The 27,419-nt window shown below is 45.2% G+C and overlaps 1 protein-coding gene across 1 annotated transcript in view; it reads left to right on the forward strand.

The window, feature by feature from the left end:
• The window catches only part of LOC128405292 (paralemmin-2-like), a 113,346-nt gene that overhangs the window by 74,491 nt on the left and 11,436 nt on the right, over window positions 1-27,419 (forward strand). Inside the window, exon 4 of the mRNA XM_053371795.1 lies at window positions 25,375-25,489. Coding sequence (XP_053227770.1) covers window positions 25,375-25,489 — 115 coding nt within the window. The remainder of the gene's footprint in view (window positions 1-25,374; window positions 25,490-27,419) is intronic.

Raw genomic sequence — 27,419 nt, forward strand, 5'->3', positions numbered from 1 at the left:
GGGTCGAGAAGGAGGCACAGGTGTATCCAACAAGACTGTGGTGAGGGAAGGCTCACTGTTTGGCTGCTGGGTGCATAGTAACACAGCATCACCCGCCACTTGTTCTGTCCCCTTGTTTTTCTGTTCCTTTTCTCCCGAGTATGAAACTCTTTCCCAGCACACCCTGAAGGTCATTCAGAAGGCACTAATTAACTCTGTCTGCCAGGCTGCATGTTCGCTGTTGCACATAAAACATTGGCTGCTGTTTCTTGCATGCAGCCTCCTCTGCTGCTGAAGCACAGGGATCAGCTTGGCAGGTGCACAGCCATCAGTACACAGTCTATATCTTACACCCAAAAGTCCAACTTGATCCCATCACAGCTGCACCCCATCATAGCTTGATCCCATCATAAAGGTAAAAGTAAAGGGACCCCTGACCCTTAGGTCCAGTCGTAGCCGACTCTGGGGTTGCAGTGCTCATCTCGCTTTATTGGCCGAGGGAGCCGGCGTACAGCTTCCGGGTCATGTGGCCAGCATGACTAAGCTTCTTCTGGCAAACCAGAGCAGCACATGGAAACACCGTTTACCTTCCCACTGAAGCAGTACCTATTTATCTACTTGCACTTCGTGCTTTCGAACTGCTAGGTTGGCAAGAGCAGGGACCAAACAACAGGAGCTCACCCCGTCGCGGGGATTCGAACTGCTGACCTTCTGATCGGCAAGCCCTAGGCTCTGTGGTTTAACCCACAGCACCACCCGCGTCCCTGATCCCATCATAGCTGTTGTGAATATTCACTTATATTTATATTTTGAATCCATTGCAAACTGACATAGAAGAGATGCAGTGTGTTATATATTAGCTGTGTGTATATATGTGTATTAGCTAGATGCATATATCTCACGAACTGGGTTCTGGTCTACAAAAGCTCACCTTTGGGAACTCGGCTAGTCTTTACAGTGCCCCAAGATTCCTTGTAGAATGTCTATCAAGACTAACAAATTATTATGGCATAAATTTTGGTTGATTAGCACCTCAGTTATAGGGCTGGGCAATATATTGATATATCGTCCCAAACTGGTTTGAAGTCCATATCTTGATACCAGTTTCATAATTTTTGACCTGGCAATATGTCACGAATCATGGTGGGTGAGTGGGTACGCACGTGCAAAATGCAAAAATCACAATGCTTCTACATATCCCCATCCTTATTTCAAACATCGTGATATAGCGATACATAGCGATGTTTAGCTGGTCATATATCACAATGTTGAAAACCAGATATCATCCAGCCCTGCTTAGAGATAACCTCTTTTATGAAATGGTAAGTCCTTGTATCTTGCAGTGCAATCCTGTGCATATCTACTCAGAAGCAAGTCCTGTTGAGTTCAGTGGGCTTTACTCCAATGTAAGCCCTAATAATTCCAGCCAGGTCTGTCTCCTACCATGGTTGGATTACCAGATCCTCCAGTGTCCGAATGTGCTCTCAGTGCCTGCAGTCCTCCAGTTTGATGCCCACTGCAGAAATGAGAATGCCTCACTGTATTGAAGGAGCTGTTGACATTCAGTTTTTAGGATGAAGTAATCTGTAAAATATGCCCAGATGAGCAATTGGATCAGCTTTGGCTGGCAAGCTGTAAATTAAATGCCAACAGTTTGTCAAAGAATCTCAGAGTGATTTAACTGTCAACCCCTCTTCTCAGAGAACTCTGGAGACCATAGCTCTGTGGGGGAAACAGGAGTCTGCTTTGTTGTTGTTGTTTAGTCATTTAATCGTGTCCGACTCTTCATGACCCATGGACCAGAGCACGCCAGGCACTCCTGTCTTCCACTGCCTCCCGCAGTTTGGTCAAACTCATGCTGGTAGCTTCGAGAACACTATCCAGCCATCTCGTCCTCTGTCATCCCCTTCTCCTTGTGCCCTCAATCTTTCCCAACATCAGGGTCTTTTCCAGGGAGTCTTCTCATGAGGTGGCCAAAGTATTGGAGCCTCAGCTTCAGGATCTGTCCTTCCAGTGAGCACTCAGGGCTGATTTCCTTCAGAATGGATAGGTTTGATCTTCTTGCAGTCCATGGGACTCTCAAGAGTCTCCTCCAGCACCATAATTCAAAAGCATCAATTCTTCGGTGATCAGCCTTCTTTATGGTCCGGCTCTCACTTGCATACATGACTACTGGGAAAACCATAGCTTTAACTATATGGGCCTTTGTCGGCAAGGTGATGTCTCTGCTTTTTAAGATGCTGTCTAGGTTTGTCATTGCTTTTCTCCCAAGAAGCAGGTGTCTTTTAATTTTGTGACTGCTGTCACATCTGCAGTGATCATGGAGCCCAAGAAAGTAAAATCTCTCACTGCCTCCATTTCTTCCCCTTGGATTTGCCAGGAGGTGATGGGCCCAGTGGCCATGATCTTCTTTTTTTGATGTTGAGCTTCAGACCATATTTTGCGCTCTCCTCTTTCACCCTCATTAAAAGGTTCTTTAATTCCTCCTCACTTTCTGCCATCAAGGTTGTGTCATCTGCATATCTGAGGTTGTTGATATTTCTTCCTGCAATCTTAATTCTGGCTTGGGATTCATCCAGCCCAGCCTTTTGCATGATGAATTCTGCATATAAGTTAACAAACCCTCAATAAATCCCAGAATTCTTTGGGGGGAGCCAGGACTGTCTAAGGCTGTATGATACTGCTTAAAGAAGTGAAGATGGGACTCTTTCTCTCTTTAAAACTGTTCCATTTCTCCGAGGTCTCCACACAATGACAACAATGAGGAGATAGTTTTCTGACTGACAGCTGCTACTTCCAGCCAAGGAATAGCTTTTCCAAGGCTCTCCTTCTAATTCCAATTACACTGGAGCAGCATTTGAAACACACACACACACACACACACACACACATATATATATATATATATATATATATATATATATATATATATATATATATATATCTGGGTGCCAAATGGCTGCTTAAACTGGGGCCAGACAGCTCGAAAGTCGTATATTTCAATGTGACTTTTTGGTTCCTGAAATTCAATCTGATGGTGCAGATGAAATATCATGGATAGAATTCTTAAGGATGTGTTGTTAGTGTGTGAAAACAGGCAAGATCCAAGGATCCCCAGGCATGCACCTCCAGATGGTGGAGATGTCAGGCACAATCCTGGTGTCTGCATCTTCACTTTGTTGCAAGTGGTCAATAAAGGTAAAGGTAAAGGGACCCCTGACCATTAGGTCCAGTCGTGACCGACTCTGGGGTTGTGGCGCTCATCTCGCTTTATTGGCCGAGGGAGCCGGCGTACAGCTTCCGGGTCATGTCGCCAGCATGACTAAGCCGCTTCTGGCGAACCAGAGCAGCACATGGAAACGCCATTTCCCTCCCTGCCGCATCAGTACCTATTTATTTACTTGCACTTCGAACTGCTAGGTTGGCAGGAGCAGGGACCGAGCAACGGGAGCTCACCCCGTCGCGGGGATTCAAACCGCCGACCTTCTGATCGGCAAGCCCTAGGCTCTGTGGTTTAACCCACAGCGCCACCAAGTGGCCAATAGCCAGGTGTAAAATGCGGCTGGTGAATTGTGAACGCTGCACTGAAATTTTGAACTGTCATCCACTGGCAGCCAGCTTTCTCCAGATGCTAAACTACCATATCCCACAAATAGCCACCTTAAGCACATTTCTCCTTTCAGTTTGATTGTGTTTGTGTCTTCCAAACACTGGAGACCAAACACCACGGAGGCTAAATCTGATGTGAAAGTCAGCCTGGCAAAACTGAGAATATGTATCTCTCCACGCCCCCTCCCCCCAATTCTTAGGTTTCTCCACCCCCTTAGATCCCTGATTCAGCACACATTCCAGTTTTCCTTTGCAACAGCCAATTTGGCCACTGTCACCAGATCAAATATTGAAGTAGCTGAAATGCTAGTCTTGCATTTCCTGTGATGTTTAGCCATACGTATGCAGTGGTTTTAAACATGGCTCAGTTCCAAGTAATGAATATTGTAAAAGCATTCTGGAATTTCTTGTTAATTTCTGTGTGTGCCTATTCTCACAGATGTGCTGTTTAAAAAACAAAATACCGGCATTACATTTCTTTGGATCAACTTATTTTGGACCATTAATTTTAAATGCCTTTGATCTATATTCAAATTGTTTGTGCAATGGTGTTTCCTTCTGAGACATGTATTTGGCTTAAAGAAAGTCACTTTAGTAACTATTTTACTGTCCTGGCTTCATTGTAAATTATGCTGGCATTTAAACAGCTGTATAAATATCTCTATAAATGGGAGAAGTACGTATGACTTTTAAGGTCTCTCGTGGAAACTGTAAAACTCTCCAAATGAAAACCAACTGTGGGCAGATTTAAAGGCATTTCTGTTGTACTCCCTACCCTCACAACTGCATGCACACAATTTGGTATTGTAAGGAGTGATATATTGAGACCTTGGGGAGGGGCAGGGCATTATATAGGTTCATAAAATGATCAACAGTGAAGTGGAAGTGGAGAGTAGGGACGGAAGCAGTGGTGTAGCATGGGGGGACCAGGGGGGCCATGGCCCCAGGCACAAAATTCTGAGGGAGTGCAACACAGGCGCTAGCTTTCACAGGGATCCCTGCCCCACCCTGGTGAAGGCAGCAGAGCAGCTCAGGCCCATGGTGAGTGGGTGCACACAGAGGAAGGCAGGCAAGGGGTGACCCCAGGGTGGCCCGGCCAAAGGCTGCGTTTGCTGGCTGGGCTTCCCCCTGCATGGGCAGGCAGATAAAGCAGCATGGCCCTGCCTGTCTGCGGCTTGCCTGCCCCGGGCACTGGCAACCCATGCTATGCCACTGGATGGAAGGAGCTGCCAATTTCAGTTCTCTGGTTCACATTTTCCCAATATTAAATTCAGCTTTCCACATTTCTGCAGCTATTTGTGGTTTTTGTTTAGTTAAAAAATCATCCCATAAATTCTTCACGATGAGTTTTCTTTAAAAAAAGAAAAGAGCACAAACTGATGCAGAAATATGGAGAACTATCCTTGAGACTGGACAAATGAGAATCTGAGAGAAACCAAAATGGAGAGATTTATTGATTCCTAGATGGAGCAAAGCTGAGCAGAATCAGCCCCCCTTTTACCCCCAGTGCAATTGCAGGATTTGCCATCCCATCCAGTTTCTCACCTTAAAATATATATTAGTAATTGCCAGTTTAAAATAAACCATAGAATGTGCACCAGTCTCGCCAAAATCACTAATTATTAGCCTATTCTCCGTAATATTATTTGCTGCTTTTCACTTCCGTTCCTCTGTTATTGTATCATAGTCCAGCATTTTCCTTATATTCTTCTTTCCAAAGTTTTAATTTTAATGAAACGATCTAAATTCATATTCTGTAATCATCTCTAGGGTGTAAGCCATATGACGCACACAAACAAAGACCTTAGGAAGAGCACAGACAAAATGTACAGTGTTTTAGATGCGAAGAAAATTAATTTGCCAGACACATCGTCTGTCGCGTAATAGTAGGTCAAAATTCATGCTTTGTTGGCTACTGTGCATGCAGTTGACTGCTTCATGTCGATAGTTAAACTGTGGGCTCTGCTGCCACAAGTTTTAGGGGTGGCCATCAGCTTTGATAGTTTTAAAATAGGTAGATTTGTGGTCATAGAATCATAGAATCATAGAGTTAGAAGAGACCACAAGGGCCATCGAGTCCAACCCCCTGCCAAGCAGGAAACACCACCAGAGCACTCCTGACATATGGTTGTCAAGCCTCTGCTTAAAGACCTCCAAAGAAGGAGACTCCACCACACTCCTTGGCAGCAAATTCCACTGTCGAACAGCTCTAACTGTCAGGAAGTTCTTCCTAATGTTTAGGTGGAATCTTCTTTATTGTAGTTTGGATCCATTGCTCTGTGTCTGCTTCTCTGGAGCAGCAGAAAACAACCTTTCTCCCTCCTCTATGTGACATCCTTTTATATATTTGAACATGGCTATCATATCACCCCTTAACCTCCTCTTCTCCAGGCTAAACATGCCCAGCTCCCTTAGCTGTTCCTCATAAGGCATTGTTTCCAGGCCTTTGAGCATTTTGGTTGCCCTCCTCTGGACATGTTCCAGTTTGTCAGTGTCCTTCTTGAACTGTGGTGCCCAGAACTGGACACAGTACTCCAGGTGAGGTCTGACCAGAGCAGAATACAGTGGCACTATTACTTCCCTTGATCTAGATGCTATACTCCTATTGATGCAGCCCAGAATTGCATTGGCTTTTTTAGCTGCCGCGTCACACTGTTGGCTCATGTCAAGTTTGTGGTCAACCAAGACTCCTAGATCCTTTTCACATGTACTGCTCTCAAGCCAGGTGTCACCCATCTTGTATTTGTGCCTCTCATTTTTTTTGCCCAAGTGCAATACTTTACATTTCTCCCTGTTAAAATTCATCTTGTTTGTTTTGGCCCAGTTCTCTAATCTGTCAAGGTCGTTTTGAAGTGTGATCCTGTGTAGAGGCACCCACCCTGTGGAACGCTCTCCCACCAGATGCCAAAGAGAAGAACAACTACCAGACTTTTAGAAGACATCTGAAGGCAGCCCTGTTTAGGGAAGCTTTTAATGTTTAACAGACCACTGTATTTTAATACTTTGTTGGAAGCTGCCCAGAGTGGCTGGGGAAACCCAGCCAGATGGGCAGGGTATAAATTTATTATTATTATTATTATTATTATTATTATTATTATTATTATTACTGTGAGAAAAGGATGCTGGACTAGCCAGACATTTGACCTGATCCCGTACAGCTCTTCTTATATTCTCAGACCCTCCAAGTGTCCCTATTTTCCAGGGACAGTCCCAGATTTACAGAAGCTGTCCCCATTTCAGTTTTGATCCCAGAATTTCCCGCTTTTCCTTAGAATGTCCCTATTTTCATCGGAGAAATGTTGGAGGGCATGGAGTCATGCAACCCCTGAGCCAATGAGATAAGTGACTATACAACCTTTGGAAGACATCTGAAGGCAGCCCTGTATAGGGAAGCTTTTTTAATGTTTAGTGTTTTATTATGTTTTCATATATGTTGGAAGCCACCCAACTGGGGCAACCCAGTCAGGTGGGCAGGGTATAAATAATAAAATTGTTGTTGTTAGGAAAATGTTGGAGGGGGTGTTGAAAGGTATGTTTCTTCAATATCACCAGGACGTAAGGAGAACTGGGAGGTGTAGCTGTTCCTGGAAGCCCCCAAACAAAGCATAAAGGCAACTGCTCTCCCTGGTTGCTTTTCTGCCCCCCACTGGCATTTAAAGTTACATCTGCCTTCAAACATTTTACATGTCTTGGCTAACAGATCTAACCCTCCCTATCTAGTCCAGCAAATATCGCTGCAGCCTATGGCAGTGAACACCAAAACCAAATAAACACCATATGAGCATGTATGTTCTTGTGTTTGTTCTGAAGCTTGTGCCAATAAATTTCATGGGTAACCTCCAAGATCAAGTATTACAAGACCAAAATAAGAATCCACTTTAATTGCACAACTTGAATATGTCAGCATGACATTGAATTCTGCCCCAAAAAATAGCAATACCTGGAAGCGCCCATGTTCTGCCAACAAGCTGCAGCCTTTCAGAGCAGCCTAGACATTAGTGAATATAAAAACCAGCCTGAATCCAGCTAAAATTAATTGAGACCCTAAAATTAATTAAGTCCCTTTGAAACCGCAACCAACTTAATTCACCATTAACTTAAGTCCCATCGCTTTCCATAGGACATAGTTGTGACAAACTGGACTTGGGTGATTTGCTTGAGTTACAGAACTATGCCCCCCACCCCCCGAAATATAAAACTGTGCTTTCCATCTATTAGATATAGTCTCCTAATTTGGGAGAGGGCGAAGGACCTCCTTCATTTTTTATAGTACTTGCTATAATATCGGTGTCCACTAGATGCCCCCCTGCATTGTAGTAAAAATAAGCTTTTGCTTCAGAAATTAAAACTGAACTTATTTTCTGATCTTTTATGGCCTAATGCCATTTTCAACCAGTGTGCCATGGCACCCAGGGGTGCCTTGAATGATGGTCAGGGGTGCTGAGGGCAACAACAGCCCTTTCCTTCCCTCCCTCCTCTGATGCCCTCTTGTGTGTCTGCCTCCCCAAGGCTTGCACAGCTGTTTGTTGCAGCAGCAGCCCTGGCTACAAGCTCTGCAGGTAAATGGTGCCTCTGGGGCTGGCCAGGGGGTGCTTCCTAGGCCCCTGTGAGGCAGTGTGAGGAGGCACCTTCTTTGGGGCTCAGAGACCAGGGGCAGAAGCTGCAGCTGCCCAAAGCAGTCCCAAGGAGGGGAGAAGAGAGGAGGCTGAGGGAACAAATCCCAAGGGAGGGTGTTCGAAAAGGGGCTGCCAGCTCTGCAGGCAAGGGGTGACATAGCTGGGCTCCTGAGCCCCACAGGGGTGCCACAGAAATAATGTAGTTGGTGAAGGGAGCCATGGACCCAAAAAGGTTGAAAACCTCTGGCCTAATGCATTGCCACAACGTTTGTGAGAACTGTTTCTCACAGATATACCGCATTTTTCGCCCCATAGGACGCACTTTTTCCCCTCCAAAAATGAAGGGGAAATGTGTGTGCGTCCTATGGGGTGAATGCAGGCTTTCACTGAAGCCTGGAGAGCGAGAGGGGTCGGGGCGCACCGACCCCTCTCGCTCTCCAGGCTTCGCGCAGATCTCCGCAAGCCATGGGAGCCCGCGCCGGGCTCCTGCGGCTTGCAGAGAGTTGCCTGCATGCTGAAGCCTGGGCGCACTGAGCTCAGCGTGCCCAGGCTTCGCGGGGCTCTCCGCAAAGCGCGGGACCCCAGCGCTGGACTCCCGCGGCTTGCGGAGAGTTGCCTGCATGCCGAAGGCTGGGTGCGCTGAGCTTCGTGCGGCTCTCCGCAAGGCGTGGGAGCCCGGCGCTGGACTCCCGTGGCTTGCGGAGAGTTGCCTGCATGCCGAAGGCTGGGTGCGCTGAGCTTCGTGTGGCTCTCCGCAAGGCGCGGGAGCCCGGCGCTGGGCTCTCGCGGCTTGCGGAGAGTTGCCTGCATGCCGAAGGCGGGGCACGCTGAGCTCAGCGTGCCCAGGCTTCGCGCGGCTCTCTGCAAAGCGCGGGACCCCGGAGCTGGGCTCCAGTGGCTTGTGGAGAGTTGCGTGCATGCCGAAGGCTGGGCGCGCTGAGCTCAGCGCGCCCAGACTTCGCGCAGCTCTCCGCAAGGCGAGGGAGCCCGGCACTGGGCTCCCACGGCTTGCGGAGAGTTGCCTGTTCTGAGGGCTGGGGTCGGGGGAAGCTCGGGCTTCCCCCGCCCCAGCCCTGCGCCTGGGGGGGAAATAATTTTCCCCCTTTATTTCCCCCCCAAAAAACTAGGTGCGCCTTATGGGACGGTGCGTCCTATAGGGCGAAAAATATGGTAGTTCAAGTATGTAAACAAATCACCCGTAGAGTACAAGATTTATATAATGAATGATGTAACAGACCTCCGTCTGATAACCAAAAGGGCTCATGCCAGGTTGGTACTGAGCTCCATGGACAAATATCTGACCTAATATGAGGCAGATGCCTAATTAATCTCCCCACTTGAACACAAATGTGTGGGGGTGGAGACAGGAAAACACCCAAATATCCATTACCAGATTGTATATATGCAAATAGATGCCACAAAACGTTGTTGTTGTTGTTGTTGTTGTCCCCTCATGTGCACCCCCTGCCCTCCCTAAGTCTTCATTGGAGGGTTGGGGAAAACAGAACAGATTTTGGAGTCAGGGTTTTGTTTTGTTTTTTTTAAAAAAAATGATTTTATAAGTGGTGTGACTTTGTTTCTCAATTTGATCCTTTTACATGGTTTTGTATGGTGGTATTTTATGCATTTTATGCATTGTGGCTTGCGGTTGTTTTTATTGATCATAGTTTAGTAATGAATTATTGTAATTGTTGAGAGTGAATTTCTGTTTATGTAGCTGGTAGTGGACTGAATTGAGCATGGTGGGTCGGAAGCAAGGCTCTTTTTCAGCCAGAACTCACCAAAACTCAGTTCCAGCACCTCTCAGGTGGACACCATTGTCATTAATAATAATAATAAAAATAAATAAATAAATAAATAAAAAATAAAAAAAAATTATACCCTGCCCTCCCCGGCCAGAGCTGGGCTCAGGTTGGCTAACACCAGTAAAATTACAATAGAAACATAAGGGGGGGGGCAATTTAAAATACAGGTTAAAATGCAGCCTCATTTTAAAAGCAGCCCATAGATCAAAACCGTAAGGGGAGGGAAGACATAAGGGTCAGACTGAGTCCAAAGCAAAGGCCAGGCGGAACAGCTCTGTCTTTCAGGCCCTGCGGAAAGATGTCAAGTCCCACAGGACCCTAGTCTCTTGTGACAGTGCATTCCACCAAGTCGGGGCCAGTACTGAAAAGGTCCTGGCCCTACTTGATCAATCTAACCATCTTGCGACTTGGGACCTCCAAGGTGTTGTCATTTGCGGACCTTAAGGTCCTCCGTGGGGCATACCAGACGAGGCGGTCCCGTAGGTACGTGGGTCCTAGGCAGCATAGGGCTTAGAGAACAAGGAAAGTGTTCTTGGTGAGTTCTGGCACCTCTTTCTTTAGAAAAACAGCACCGGTCAGACCTGACCTGATACAGGCCTGACCTGGATGGTGTAAACATGAAAGGGGAGGGAATTGGTTTGCTTCTTGCCTTTTCTGCAAAGGCTCAGGGAAATCAAAATACTTTTGTGAGTTCAGTGCTGGGTTAGCAAGCAGTGACGATGGTTGCTTGGAAATCTTTGGTGTTCCTTAAATTTAGAGATCAGTCTTTCTGATATCTGGAAATGACTTCTACACATGATCCAGCTGTAAACTACCGTATTTTTTGCACCATAACACTCACTTTTTTCCTCCTAGAAAGTAAGGGGAAACGTCTGTGCGTGTTATGGAGGGAATGCCTACAGGTGGCATGCCTACGGATTTTCCTCCTCTAAAAACTACGTGTGTGTTATGGTCGGGTGCGTGTTATAGAGCGAAAAATACGGTATTTCATGCGAAATCCCTTTTAGGTCTCTGCCAAATGTCTGGGTTGCAGGTGCTGCTCTCGCCTTGATTTTTACCCCTCAGATTGAAACAGTCCAGATGGCTGGGATTTTCTTTTTCTTCTCCTACTCTTGGAACTTCCACACTGTTCTGAAGTCCCCTCAGGGTGAAGCATTTCACCCGACTTGACTGAGACCCAACCCGTCCAGGCAGGAAGTCGTCAGCTGACTCTTACTGGAAATTCTGGGAAAGAAACCAGTGTGAAATCTCTTTGCTTCCCACAGCTCAGTCCTCTTGATTCCAGCATCCCATGAGGCAAAAGGGGATTTTCTGCCGTTATCTGTGTGGTTGCTGTTTTGTTTTCCTAAATTGACACTGTGATTCCGTTTAAGCATGCTGTGCTTACTCCTGGCCTGAAAGCCATCTGGAAACGAGACAGTTATGACTCAGCTTGAGTTAGCTTCATTTGATGTGAGCAAAGGATCAGAAATGCTCCTCCAAAACCCTTATTTCCTGTCTTTGCAATCATTGATATGTACAGCTTCTGACTTGGATGGCTTTGGAAGTTAAGTACACTTTTCCTGGGCTGATACCCGTTGGTCTAAGTCTGGCCCCCAGTGGCGTAGTGTGGTGGAGCAAAGAGGCGGTTGCCCTGGGTGCAAAATTGTTAGGTGCTGGCTCAATACAGTTACACACTTTGGTTGCTGGGCTCTATTAAAAACAGCTTCTCCATGCGAACCAGGAAGTGACCTCTTCAGACAATGGAATGACTCTTCTTTTCTTATCTCTGTGGCTGCAGTCTCCTGGGTGATGCAGACTCTGTTAGGCAGTTTGAAGTATGCTCAGAGCCCTGTAGTGATTTCATGCTCTTTATTGCAGCTTGTAACACTTGAATTGAATTGCCCCCCAAATCTCAGGATTTTATATACATTATTTACACATCCTAGTAGTGATGTATGGAAGTGAGAGCTGGACCATAAAGAAGGCTGATCGCTGAAGAATTGATGCTTTTGAATTATGGTGCTGGAGAAGACTCTTGAGAGTCCCATGGACTGCAAGAAGATCAAATGTATCCATTCTTAAGGAAATCAGCCCTAAGTGCTCACTGGAAGGACAGATCGTGAAGCTGAGGCTCCAATACTTTGGCCACCTCATGAGAAGAGAAGACTCCCTGGAAAAGACCCTGATGTTGGGAAAGATGGAGGGCACAAGAAGAAGGGAACGACAGAGGACGAGATGGTTGGACAGTGTTCTCGAAGCTACCAGCATGAGTCTGACCAAACTGCGGGAGGCAGTGAAAGACAGGAGTGCCTGGCGTGCTCTGGTCCATGGGGTCACGAAGAGTCGGACACGACTAAACGACTAAACAACAACAACAACAATTTACACAATGAGTCCTGTCTGATTGGCTGATTCTGCTTCCCTCCTGGAGCATGATTGGTCTTTTCCTGCAGGCCAACCTGTTGTTGCATTCTATGATCCTACCAGCCTAATAGGCTGCTTAACTTCCTCCTGGAGCCTGATTGGTCTTTTCTGGCATGCCAATCAGTTGTATTTTAGGATCCTACTTGCCTATTGTTCTAGGATCCAAGCTTAGTACATAACACCATTGAATGCGCATGCATACTCTGTCCATTTCCCTTCCTCCCACCCAACCCCTCCATGCTGCCCCGGGCACTGGCAACCCATGCTACGCCATTGCCTGACCCAGTGCAGACATGGCTTAATGTCAACTGATTGTCCAGCTGTCATTAGCAGACCAGGCAACCTTTATGTATTTATGGTTACACCACCCTACAGCACCATAGTCACAGGGTGGTGTACAACAAAATAAAAAAGCAACACATAATAAAACCATTAAAACAAATTCCCATAAAATACCTATGTCATTAATACAGTGGCAGTGTCGTATTTAGAAATGACTTCACCCATCACACCTCGCCACATCTAAAAGCCTGACAAAAAGGTGTGTCTTCACTTGTCATGGAAATGAATACACTGTAGAATCAAGGCACACAGCACAATACCTTTTTTAAAAAATCAGTATTTTATTGAAATCACCATCATGGAGAGTAGGGTCTAAAAACAGGGGTTTTTTTGCAAGGATTCATTTCCAGGAAGCCCCCAGCATTATAATTAGCAAAATGTTTCATGTTTTACTGTTTTGTTGGAAGCTGCCCAGAGTGATTGGGGTAACCCAGACAGATGGATGGCATATTATTGGTGGTGGTGGTTGTGGTGGTGTTATGTCAAGCAATGGTTAGCCTGCGTCTCCAGCCCCATTGTTCTGCCCGGACACTGAAGTCCAGCGCCGAGGGCCTTCTGGCAGTTCCCTCACTGCGAGAAGCCAAATTACAGGGAACCAGGCAGAGGGCCTACTCGGTAGTGGCACCCGCCCTGTTGAACGCCCTCCCACCAGATGTCAAAGAGAAAAACAGCTGCCAGGCTTTTAGAAGACATCTGAAGGCAGCCCTGTTTAGGGAAGCCTTTAATGTTTGATGCATTACTGTATTTTAATATTTTGTTGGAAGCCACCCAGAGTGGCTGGGGAAACCCAGCCAGATGGGCGGCATATAAATAATATATTATTATTATTATTATTATTATTATTATTATTATTATTATTACTTTCTTTATTGCAAAAAAGACTGATTGGTGGGGTGCAGCCTGATTCCCCCCCCCCCTCCGGCATATTATTGAATCCCACCCAAATAAAAGTAAACAGTCCGGAAGCACTCAGAAAGATAGAGCAGCTCATATTAAAATTCTGAACTTGGAGCTGCCTGCCGCTGCCCTTCAGCACTTTCTACTGATAAGGAGGCAAATTCCATTCATCTTTTGACAGCCAGCTTTCATTCTTGTCTGTCTGAGCATAGGCAGGAGAAGGCACAAGTGTTGGCTGGCTGGCTTCTTCCATTCATTAATCACTGCCAGCCTCTCTTCCCAGAATCTGCCTCCTGTCCTGGGAAATGGCAGCCTAAAGCCACATTGAAAGAGAAGCCAAGAGCTTTTCAGTTTCACTTCCTCTGAAATAGCCCCTCAAATTCCCCTAACCGAAGGTAAGGGCGGCAACTCAAGAGAACTGACACATCACACTCATTTCAGAGGCATTTGTAAGAACAATGGCAGGAAACACTGAAGGGTGGAAACAGTAAATGGAGCGCAGAGTCCGCGAATCGTGGAGCTTCCTGATTGGCTTGATTTGCAGGGGACAAGAGCACTTGGAATAACCTTGGAATTGTTGTCCCACTGGAATGAAATGGCTTTCAATGAAAGCAGAAATTTTTGTCACGTCAGAAATTGCGTTAGGAAAAGGTCGATGTCCAGAAACTCTAAGGAAAAATCAAGTTAGTGGAAGGGAAGCAGGATGCTGTTGTTGATTCTCTGGGCTGTTCTTTGGAAGGGATGGCTCCACATAGATGCAAGAAGGAGAGAGGACCCGCCCTTGTCTTGAGTTCAACTTGGGTGGCTCTGAAAGAGGATTAGACAAATTTCGTGTGTGGATAAGCCTTTCAGTAGCTGCTAGCTAAGGTGACTGTGTTGTGCCTCCACAGGTGCCAGTTTTGGGGAATCATAGGTAAAAAGGATGCTGATGTGCTCATATCCTGCTCTCAGGCTTCACATAGGCATCTGCTTGGTCAGTATGAGAACAGGATGCTAGTCTAGATGGGGCATGGGCCTGATCCAGCAGATTCTTCTTGTGTTCTTAATTTTTTAAAAATCCAGCTGTGTGTTTTTGCTTCGTATTGCTAGGTAAAGGTAAAGGTAACTCTGACCGTTAAGTCCAGTCACAAATGACTCTGGGGTTGCGGCGCTCATCTCGCTTTATTGGCCGAGGGAGCCGGCGTACAGCTTCTGGGTCATGTGGCCAGCATGACTAAGCCGCTTCTGGCGAACCAGAGCAGCGCACGGAAATGCTGTTTACCTTCCCGCCGGAGCGGTACCTATTTATCTACTTGCACTTGATGTGCTTTTGAACTGCTAGGTGGACAGGAGCAGGGACTGAGCAATGGGAGCTCACCCCGTTGCAGGGATTCAAACCGCCGACCTTCCGATCGGCAAGCCCTAGGCTCTGTGGTTTAGACCACAGCACCACCCACGTCCCTTCATGTTACTAGCTGGCCATTATTTTACTGGTCTGAGCAGTATAACTGCAGGGTATTGATCCTACCTTGGTTGTTCTCATGGGCCACCAGACTTCCAGTCCCTCCAAGCATCCCTATTTTCAAGGGAGAATCCCAGATTTACAGAAGCCATCCTGGTTTCCGATTTGATCCTGGAATGTCCCACTTTTCCTTAGGTTGGAGGGTGTGGGCTTAATTCTTTTCAGTGAGGCATCTTGAACAATAGCCCCTGGAGTGCAAATCAACAGGCAGTGCTATGCTCACAGGTACATCGCACCATTGTCTGTATTCAGCTATTCCAAACAATGGATGTATTTTAGGAAGAATAATATTTACATCCCAACTATTTACTTCCTTAAAATAGGAAATGAACCTGCTCTTGGGGATAGCGTAGTCTTGGAGGACAGAAAAACCACTCATTACACTGAGAGGCAGGTTTAAAAAAAACCACAAATGAGTACTTTGGAAATGCCATTGGGTAGAAAAGAGGCTTCAGGATTTTGTTAGGTGAATTGTTCCATCTGCATTTTTAAATGAACAGGCCTGAATCTCACTCCCTAGAAAAGAATGGGAAAAGAATCCAGCTACCCTCTCTTAATTTTGCGATACACTGCAGTTGTTAGCAAGAAAAAAGTACCAGAAATGTGCAAAATGTGTTTTGTGATAACATGCTTACAAAAAAACAAATGATTGCATGCTTTCAAAATAAAAATGCAGAACAATGCAGAAACGGAAATGACCAGACTTACAAATGAGCACATCTAAATGGGCATTGACCAAAAACAGACTTAATCCTTCATCCTCAGAAGTTAGATTATCACATGTGGCTGAGACATGGGATGGCAGGGTGGTCCGAGGTTTTCTTTCTTTTTTTCCCTGGACAGAAAAGGCATTTGCACATACAAATGAACTGAAGCGGATGGATTTGATCTAGAAGAGGTTTGAGGTGTAAGAAAATAGCAGAATACAGTGGTACCTCTGGTTGCGAACAGGATCCATTCCAGAGGCCTGTTCGCAACCTGAAAAGAATGCAACCCGTGTCTGCGCAAGCGCGGGTCACAATTCGCTGCTTCTGCGCATGCACGTGACATCATTTTGCGCACCTGCGCATGCACCAGTGGCAAAACCCAGAAGTAACCCTTTCCGGTACTTCCGGGTCACCGCAGGATGCAATCTGAAAACGTGCAACCTGAAGCAAATGTAATATGAGGTATGACTGTATGTTAAGAAGCATGTTAGAGAGGATGGCATGACAGTGTTACCTCTAGTTGCGTTCACCTCTTGTTATGTATACTTTGGGATATGTACGCAGCAAACCCGGAAGTATTTTTCCAGGTTTCGCCGCACACGCAGAAGCACTAAACCACGCCGCGCGCATGCGCAGAAGCAGCACCTCCCGTTGCGAATTCCTTGGGATGCAGCCAGACCTCCTACCACTGTAGATAAGATGGAACCTCAACAATGCAATTGTATGCAATTTGGGTTATAAACATTGATGTTGGGGGAGCAAGAAGTCACTAGTTTTGTTGATTTGGAGTATAATTGTTGAGTAACAAATATAACTTTCAATATGGAAAAAGAATAAAATATTACTTTTTTAAAAATAGAAGGCATTAAAGCAAAGCAACATTTTTGTTTTGTTTTTGAAAAAACATTTGTATTTATACCCCAGCATTGTTCCATCAAGGGAGTCTCCCATACAAGCACTGGTCAGCTCCTGACCTGCTTAGCTGCGTCATGTCCCCTCAGGCCAGTATAACTGTTTATACTGTTTATCCTCAGGAACAGTTGGCCCTACTGAACTTTCTCCTCTACATAATGCAATATGGTCCCCTACTGATATTTTACCCTTGGGACTTGAGAGTGCATTTTTAAGTGGTGGCTGATGCATTACTTCCTGGTGACTGTGCTTGTGTGACTATAACTATACAACAAAAGTCAGCTAGCTTTCTATCACAGATGAATTGAACTTAAAAGTCATTCACCATGGGAAAGTGCTGAGAAAACCCTTCAACACTTTGAGGGTGTTGTTAACAAGATACATTTAAAACTCGAGAATGCAATGTTTTCGTGGGAGATACACAGATGTCGATAAGTTTGGTCACATGTGTTGATGTTCTTCTCAAGAGACTGAACAGTTATCAAAGGAATGACTATCAAGGCATGAGTTCGCATGGACTAAAGCCATCTTAAACAAGGAGCAGGGCCTGTTTGCACCATTCTTTCTCTCAAGATAAGATTGCTGAATTAATGGGTCTTCGTTCTGGAGACTTTCCAGGCTGCCTTGCTGATTGTCAACATTTACAAATAAATGATGCAATCGGAATTGAATTTCAGTCATTTGAATTGTGACTAAATCAAAGCAGAATGCTGTTCCTGATGGCCTAGGAAAATAACACCATTCTGAGCAACATAATATTGAGTGATGCACATCCCCAATATTGCCACCATGGATTGAGAATTTCCAGCACATGTGGAAGCCATCAATTATATTGTTGAAGTAAGCAGTGGTTCCCCCCCCCATTCCTGCCAGACCTTCGACCTTATGCTATTATTTCCTTCATCCACCAGTTTAAACTAGCAATATAGTTTTGTTTGGGATTAACTGGGCCTAAATTTCTCTGGATAGAATTATTTCTGATAATGGAGGATATTTGGTGAAAATGTTGCATCCCAATTTTTTTGTTCACAATAGGGTGGAGCATTCAGCTCTAAGAGAGAGAAAAGGAGACAGAAAGGATATTGAAAGCATCTTGGAGTGTGAAGGATCAGAGGCAGAGGTATCAGCAGAGGAGTGCCTGCTTGCTCATTCTACACTCTGCTTCTTTATTGCTGACCTAAAAATTAGTTAGTAGCGCTGACTCAAATTTTGCAGGGTAGACAGAGGGAGGAGGACTGAAATCCCCCAGAACAGTTTTCGTTGTAGGGGTGTGAAATTCACAGGAGCTGAAACTCACCACCACTCCTAGAACATATAATAAGGTCCCCACCGTATTATACCTACAAGCCTTAGTCAAAGTGATGCTGTATCACCATGGCGCTTCACTCCCAGTGCTTTGGGAAAGTTTAGCACTCTTGGTTAGAGTCTTCTGCCAGTTCATCAAAAAAGAGACCACTGATGGACATCTTTCTAAAGCATCTTCTGGCAAAAGGAAGCTGCCCAGAGGTGAGAAGAGATGAAAGCAAAGACCAGCTCTTTTCTTTTTATTGTGCATGTGCATTGTACAGCATGCAACCACCCACAAGGGTCCTGCTTCTGCTCTTGCAGAAAGAAATACCCCTTCCTCCATGCTTTTGGAATCAAATCAGTGCCACGTGAAAGCAGCAGCGACACAGCTGGGTGCATCTAAAGGATCGGCAGTGAGAGGCAATCTGTCAAGAGTGAGCTTTTCATACATTTTCCCTTGGAAAGAAAGAAAGAAAGAAAGAAAGAAAGAAAGAAAGAAAGAAAGAAAGAGGACCTCTTTTTCTTAGGATCACCTAATCAGGTTTTTGCATCTGGTGCAATGCTCACTTAAAGCAACATCTGGAGTTTTCTTTCAGCGTGAACTGCAACGAAGAGCCGGTACATTTTTAATATTCTTCCAAGCACTGCAATTTTTTGCACAACATTTTTTTTCCTATCCAGTGTTATTTTGCTTTGTTACCTTGGAGTTCATTGGTTGGCTTCTGCCATTTCATATGAAGCGTATGATTTGGGATTGCCACCCCATCAAAAAAGAGAGAGAGAGAGAGAATAAATTGAAAGACAGTAACTGAAATCGATAGAACTTGACTTTTAGGTAAAAAACAGAGAATCGCAATGAAGGTGTTAGAATCAAAGGCAAACTAAATTGTGAAAACTGGGTGGGTGTGTTTCTAAAAAAATCACATTCTATTTCAAAACCTACACTTAGCAAATACATTTGGTCTCTCTGGTTTAAATATTTGTTAAGGGAAAATGAAAAAGAATTAATGGGCAGGTATATATTGCAGATGTGTATCTGATTTAATAGTCATTCCCTCTCACAGGGAAATCCTGGGAAATGCTGTTCCTAGACAGGAGCTAATGGAAAATTCTCAGCAACTTCACCCAATGATGATCCCCAAGATTCTCTGGGGGAAACCATTGCAGTAAAAGTTTAATACAGTGGATATAACTGTTGTACAAGTAAACTAGTCAGAAGATTAATTTATAACACCAGAGAATGAAGAATTCGGCTTTTTCTGAGCTCACTGGCATATTCACAATGCTTCAAGGAATGCTTTGATGGTCAGCGTGATGAGTTCCTTTGTTATTTTTTATTTTCCAAACTTTTTTTTTTTAATGCTTACAGGTCTCTGCTCCTTTCGTGCCACAGGTCATCTTGGTTCACTGAAGGCAGTCATCCTGCTCTAATGAGCTATTGCTTATGTCCGGAAGCAACGCTAAAGGCTTTGCATCTTGCGTTCTCTCCATGTCAAAGGGCACCCAGCTTTTGCTAGTGTTTCTTTGTGAAGTATGGAAGGCGCTGACTCCTTTTACTGTTTCTTCGCTGCTGTACTTCCAAGATAACAGCAATAGAGACTGAGGGAGTGAAAAGGAAAAGAATATAACCTTACAGATGCCTTCAAAGTTGTAGCCATTCAGTTTCCATATGAATTTGACTTCAAACTATCTCCAGGAGTTCTTCTTTAACGTGATTTCAGTGTAGGATCCCAACAATATTGGAACTATTCCCCCGCCCCACTCCTTATATTTCATGTATTGCATCTGAAGTATGTACCTGAGGGGCACACTAAATGTGAAGTTATGAGATCCATTATTAAACTCCTGGGCTTGTACCAACTAAGTCATTGTGCAAGCTGAATGACTTCTGCTCATGGAGCAGAACTTCCATTTTCCCACACCCCCTCTCTCTCCCCCCCCCCCCCCACAAATCTGCTCTGGAAGTTTCCCCTGCGAAAGATTTTGCAGTCAAATCTAACAGTGCATATTCTTGCTAGTTAGCATGAGAAGGGGTTAAGAAGATAGAGCTGTATTGCTGATAGACAGACTCAGATCATAGAAATGTAATTGATAGAGAAGGCTCTGTGTGATGTCATTTCCCCTCGTCTCCTGGGAGGGAAGCAGCAAAGAAATAGTTCCTGTTTCTTTCTTTCTCTCTCTCTCTCCAGGTACATGCCTGAGACTGTTATTGCTGTAAATGCAAGGATTTTACCTGCATATATTTTTACCACTGTTGCCGCTAAGGATGAATGCTTGACTGTTTTAAACTTACTTTTCAGCCTGTAGCCTGTTTCTTTGATAAACGGGGTATCAAAAAAAGAGAATTCAACCAGTGACTAATTCCTATGCTTTCAATTAAACTGCTTAAGATGGGATTTAAACTCTGCTCAGCCACAAGCTCTTAAATGTAAGCTGATCCATTTGTCTCAACCCACACATGTGGGTCTGCAGATGGATAAAATATAGTTAAGTAAGCGTAATAAAAACCCATCACCCTCAACCTTCTAGAATAGATTTGAGGCACATGAGGAGAGGAGCAGAAGGGCAAATTTCAATGGTCAAGCAGAAGTCATCCTGCTCATACATGGACTTTGTTGGCTTCACACACCCTCTTCTTTTATAAAAAGGGAAAGGCAGGCTTGAAGGATATACATTTGATGGCAGCTATGGCACAGGAGAGGGATGCGGGTGGCGCTGTGGTCTAAACCACAGAGCCTAGGGCTTGCCGATCAGAAGGTCAGCGGTTCGAATCCCCACAACAGGGTGAGCTCCTGTTGCTCAGTCCCTGCTCCTGCCAACCTAGCGGTTCAAAAGCACGTCAAAGTGCAAGTAGATAAATAGGTACCACTCCGGCGGGAAGGTAAACAGCGTTTCCGTGCACTGCTCTGGTTCGCCAGAAGCGGCTTAGTCATGCTGGCCACATGACCCGGAAGCTGTACACCGGCTCCCCCAGCCAATAAAGCGAGATGAGCACCGCAACCTCAGAGTCGGCCACGACTGGACCTAATGGTCAGGGGTCCCTTTACCTTTATGGCACAGGAGGTGGAGGAGGTACCCTTTCCTCCGTGGTCTCTCTGTGATCAGAATTGAACCTGTTCTCAAAAGCTGAGAGGAAATGGTTAAGCCCCCTCTACGTCCAGTGTTATTATTCAAATATGTGGTCCTTGCATGCCTGCATTGTCCATTAAAAAACAAACAAACTCCAGGAGAATGGTCATAGATTTCCCAGCATCACTTGCAATTTTGTGCTAAGATGTTCTCAGGGCCATATCTATCAGTGTGTGTGCATAGAATGCATGTATCGGGTCCAGATATTGTGCTTCCCATAAGCATCTGGTTGGCCACTGTGTGAACATGATGCTGGATTAGATGGGCCACTGGTCTGATCCAGGAGACTCTCCTTACGTTCCTGCCCCCTGCCCCTTGTTGTGGAACTGGAGTTGGCTGCTTCTCTCTGTTGATGGCAAACCTGGTTTTGCTGCTACAGATAACGGTGCAAGTCTAAATTCATGTCCAGCAAAGCGGTGCTAGTCCGGGAAGCAGAACGTGATGCATTGCGCCAGCCACTCAATACGTTTCCTTAGCACAGCATGCTATTAGCCACTGTGGCTATGCTCCCTTTCCACTATATTGCGCAGTATTCTGGACGCCAGTTGCTGAAAATTGCAGGCGGGGAGAATGATGTTGCGCTCAGCTTGTGAGCTTGCCATAGGCATCTGGTTGGCCACTGTCAGAACAGAACATTAGACCAGAGGAGCCTTTCGCCTGACCCAGCAGGGCTCTTCCTATGTTCTGTGCCTTCTGTCCTAATTTCAAATGCTTTAACTCAATAGACACCTACCTAATCCTGCTGACGAGGGTTGCCCCTGTTGTCATGCATTAGAAACGAGCTCCATAATTCTGACTATGTTTTGTTGCGAATGCAGAATTCCTATTTTTGAAAAGGCTGCCTTCTATTACGCATTCCTGGCATATACTGAAGGCGGGTGATGCAAATTCTTTAAAATTATTTCCATGTCCTGCTGCTACTTGCTCTATTTATAGTGCACAAAATGCCAGGTCCACGACATATTAAAAGAAAAATCAGGGTCCCCCACCTCCTACCCTGTAAAACTACAGCAGATGCAAGTTAGTACCGGAAATGGGTAGATATGTGTTTTTAATTTAGTTAGTTATAACCAGTGCTTTTTTTCTGGAGGTACACAAAGGTGCACAGTACCAGCACCTCACACACACCCCAATGTTAAAAGTGTGGCACTTACTGTAACAACTTAAAGGTGAGTACTGCTAGCTTTTTTTTCTTTAAAAAAATCACTGGTTATAACTGTCCATAGATATATGCATTCATATTTACTTTCAAAAATATTAATGATTTTAACACAGGGTGAATATAAGCCAGCAATGGTTCGTGATGGTCTCCAGCTCTCAGAACTACTAATATCACCACCAAGAACAGATAGCAGTTCAAGTGCAATGTGGCTGCAAACCTTGGTTTAGCAATTACAATTCCGTTTTAATGAGGGTAGCAAAAAAACAATCTGTGTTAATAAGATTAATGAAATTTGAAAGCCAGCGATAGCCCTAAGGCTCATCAATTCCCAGAGTGGTCCTCGACACTGAACAGGCCTCCCACTTCTTTATCAAAACTAATTTCCCTAAATGGTATTAAAAAGGAGGGTGGTCTGGAGCCCATTTTTTTTTAAAGATTGCATCCGTTTGCTAAGAGAAAAGGGAAGAACTCCCAGGCTTTGGGATCGTAGAATGCAGTTTTGTTATGCTGGGATAGCGTAGGGGCTAAGAGACCAAGTTTCTGAGGGGAAAGTCCTGAACCTTATCTTTGCCAGTGGCAACAAATTTCTGACATACCTAGGCTGGTCCTGTGGAAATGGAAAAGACAGGGAAAGTTCCGAGTTATATTTTTTCTCAGACAACTACAAAAGTAGATAACAAAGCAATCCTGGCTTTGAAGACAAAAGCAGGAGCCTTAAGCCAGAGAGGCTAAGCCGGATGACATGGGAAAGCAAAGCATGGAAGCCACAGTTGCTTAAAGGGTCTTGGGGAGATAGAATCCATCTAAGAGGATTTATGTCAATTCCAAACCAAGGAATATTCTAAGAAGGGTTACTCCATGGACAAATGCTGTCCAGTATATATAAAGTCCTTACATTCTTCATCTGCCAAAGGGATAAGGCTAGAGTCCTGGTTCTTCGACTAAGTGCTAATTCAACAGTATTACGAGCCATCAAAAACACTTTTGTGCGATGGTACTCTTCACAGGAGCCATCACTTTTGAAAGAACTGTGATGTGAATGATACAGAAGAAAAAGGTTGCAGACTCAGAGGAGGAGGAGGTATCAGAAGCTGAAGAGGTAACAGGGTTTGGTGAGCAGGAAGGTGCTGTGGCAAAGAGCAGTCCAGAATCAGAGGCAGAAGAAGAGGCAGAGATGAGGCAGGCTGCTGAAGAAGCCAGGGGGTCTCCCCCTCCTGCTGTGACCTGCTCCTCTCCCCACTGGTCTCCCAGAACCTGGAGAGGTATGAAGAGGGTGGAGCAAAGACAGACAAGGCATCGGAGTCTCAGATTGCTTGGGAAGGACCCGGGGGGAGGAGGAGACTTAGGGAGTTGTGGGGAGCCAACGACCTTCATTCCTTGCAACAGCCTCCTTGGTCCAAGATCTACTGGGAAGAGTCGCTGTGCTCGCCAGGCCTGGCCTCCTGTGCTGTTTGTTTCTTTGAATAACACTGTGTGAGTTGTTGCTGCTCCACTCCTGACACCTGTCCTGATATCAGGGTGGCTGGAAATTGTAATCTAGCAACATATGGAGTTGCCAGAGTTTCCTTATCCTTGCTTTAAAGCTCCCTGGAGCTTGGGAGCTGGGTACTTGAAAGACCACCTGTTCCCATACCAACCTGTCTATGTGCTGAGATCATCAGTGAAGGCTCTTCTCTGTGTGGCATGATCAACTGAAGTATGGTGGGAGGTGATCAGGGGAGGAATCTTTTCAGCGGTGACACCTTGCATATGGAGTTTGCCTCCCAGAAAGGCTTTTCAACACCGGGCAAAAGTTTTCTTCTCCTCCCAGTATTGTTGAGCTTTAAACTGTTTTAATGGCTGCTTTCCAGTGTAATTTGATTTTGCACTATGGGTTTTGTTGTCTTGTATCTGATCCCGGACCACCCTGGAAACTGTTTGGCTGAAGGATAGCAAAGGTATAAATCTATTTCACATGCTGCCCATTGCTCTGTTCCTCACTCGGGTACTCTCCAAGTCTTAATCAGTCTCTGAGCTCAATCTTGGATTGTTTGGCCTGATTGCTACTCATGTTTGAGATTTGGGCTTGCAATGCACTCAAGAGACAAGAACAAGGAAATGGCTTCCTTGTCAGGTGTCTGGTGACAATTACAAGACAGGAGAGGAGGAAGGAAGGATCTGTACAGTACAATGTTTTTAAAGGCTGTATTCCAAGTACAAACAAAAGGTATGTCTACTGTGCAAGGGCCAATTACTGCTGAGGTTGTTTATGGTAGTGCATTGCAAGGTTGTGCTTATTTTACAAGTTAAGTTAGGTTTCTAAGACATTCATTGTACATAGCACAAGGAAATTGCTGTTGATTACTGTTTCCTCCGCAGAAGTTCACAAAAGAAGATAACAAACATCAATTTTATCAATCGTGGGTAGTGGGTTATACTGCATTTCATCACTTTTCCTGACACTTCTACAAGAAACCTTTTAACCTGGCACCTCTTGGGGTAAAGAAGGAACTCAACAGTTATAATATTGCTCCAAAACCTGCATTCAGATCCTCACTCAGCCAATGAAGCTCACAGGGTGACCTAATTTATGTTGCAGGGTTGTTTGGGGAATGAAATGAGGAGCAGGAGAGACCTCCTCAAAAGAAAGTAGAATAGACATGCAATAATCAATCAATCAATCAATCATCAATCAATCAATTGTTAACTATAATATTGAATGCTGGCTCGCATGTCTGTGAGCCGTGTTGGGTTAATCAGGCGCCAGTCATTATATTTAGGAATTGGTCATTAAGAAACCAAATGATGTACGAGACTGTGTAAATTAACATTTTTTCAGGAGGCAAGCTGACCCCTGACTGATTCATCTAACCCTTTTTTTAAAATTAGCCTTGATGGAGAACTTTTCACAAAAGGTTGTAAGATGTATGTGGGCAAAAGGGAACATCCAAAGAAACTGTTTTTCAGCTAGGAAGCCAAACAAAGAGCATAAGATGAGATGTTTTCCCCAGACAACTAAAACGTTATTTGATATATTTTCCAGGTTAGAACAAGAAATAGGAAAACTAGAAAGTGAAGAATCCCAAATATCTGCCAAAGAGAAAATCATCTTAGAGAAACTAAAGGAAACGGAGAGATCCTTTGAGGACTTGCAAAAGGTAAAAGCATTTTTTTTTTAATTAAAAAACAACAACCTGATCATCTACAAATAAAGTATGAGATGTTGAAGCGAGAGGTTTTTCTTTTGAAAAAATTATGGGCCTTTCCACGCTTGCCACTTATAGTAGAGTAGTTTGTGGCTTTTATTTGGATTTTTTGCATGCTGCTATTTGACGTTGGCATCATTCAGCTAGTATTCTGGAATAGGGTACTCAAAAACCTGCTTTTCCTTCTACAAAAATTGATTTATGTGAAAGATCCGGATTCTCAAATATTTCATGTGTGTGGAATGCGTACAAGCATCGTCCTGCTTTCTGTGTGGAGGGAAGTGGGTGGGCGTGATTTGGAAGACATTGGTTTCATGCCACTTTCTTCTGACCTGTGCATGCTGCCAGCCTGTTTGCAAGCTCGGCTCAGATGTGAGATGCAGCTTATAGAGACGTTGGCATTGAGGCAAAGTACTCCCTGTGACAGGAGTAACTGCAAACAAAATGTCACCGCAATAACCAGGTTGTGAGTCGAGTCCCCGCTCGCCGCTTTGTGATGAAATAAGACACATGGACACAAGCATTTTAGGTTAACGGGCTAAAAAAGGCCACAACTTTATTGGTTACAGAATGTGAGTGGTATTAGCTTAGGCACTGGATCCAAACAGACTATACAGTGGTACCTCAGGTTAAGTACTTAACTCGTTCCGGAGATCTGTACTTAACCTGAAACTGTTCTTAACCTAAAGCACCACTTAAGCTAATGGGGCCTCCTGCTGCCGCCGCGACGCCGGCGCATGATTTCTGTTCTCATCCTGAAGCAAAGTTCTTAACCCAAGGTAATATTTCTGGGTTAGCGGAGTCTGTAACCTGAAGCGTATGTAACCTGAAGCATATGTAACCTGAGGTACCACTGTACTTGACTCCTGCCTGCTCTGCAGGGAGTCACGCAAGGGTTAACAACCTGTAGGGGGAGCCTGTTGATGCAAATCAACTGGAAGCTTTCCCCTAGAGTATGGTTACCATATTTTTTTCAATGAATCCAGGGACACCTTTTTGTTGTTGTTGTTTTTGAAACTGGGCAGCAACAGGGAGTCAGTAGTGGGGATGGTGAGGCAAAAGACCCTGGGCCCAAGCACACATGCATATTGTATAAAGGTGCAAAGCCCTTCTTTCGCACCCTGTGAAACATAAATACGCAGAGTTTTTTTTAAAAACTAGGCAACGGCGCACCGTGCGCCTGTGGCTCCCAAGCCTTCCCCAATCCCCTTCCCCCTTTGTTCTGACAGATCAGGGGAGGCTCGGGAGTCACGGGCAGGCAGTCGTTGCCCAGGAGGGGCCAGCCTGGTAGTGCAGTTGGCTCTAACTGGCTTCAGGAGCTGCTCACTGCCGTGGTGCAGGAAAAATGGCGGGCGGCACAGCAGTGAGCAACGAGCAGCTTCTGAAGCCAGCCAGAGCCAACTGCGCTAACAGGCTGGCTCCGGGCTGCTGGGGCTGCCGCTGCCACATTTCCCGGGGACAGATTTGCAAATCTGGGGACGTCTGATAACCCTACCCTAGAGTCATCCGAGGGTCATGCCATGGCCCTAGCCACCACCTGGGCATCGGACAAGAACCACGACCACCGGATTCCTTTAACAGAATACCCTTCAACCTCCCCTCTGACACACAACGCATTTTCCAATGCCTAACCTCCAAACCTTACAAAGTTGTGACAATTTGCTACAAGGTAAGCGAAAAACCAAGTAGCTGGTGCCAATCTGCCAAGTGGAAAAAATTCCTACCAGGCCCCTTGGACAACAAAGGCAACCAACCGAGGTCCATAGTAAGGTCAGGTACAGAAGCAAAACCCAGAGGGAGGGAGGGCGGGTGATCCGAGGAAGCCGGAACAACAAGACAGAGCTCATGTGCCAGCAGCCATTTTTAAACAGCTAAACCATGC

The sequence above is a fragment of the Podarcis raffonei genome, chromosome 17 (genome assembly GCF_027172205.1).
Source record: "Podarcis raffonei isolate rPodRaf1 chromosome 17, rPodRaf1.pri, whole genome shotgun sequence".
NCBI lineage: Eukaryota > Metazoa > Chordata > Lepidosauria > Squamata > Lacertidae > Podarcis > Podarcis raffonei.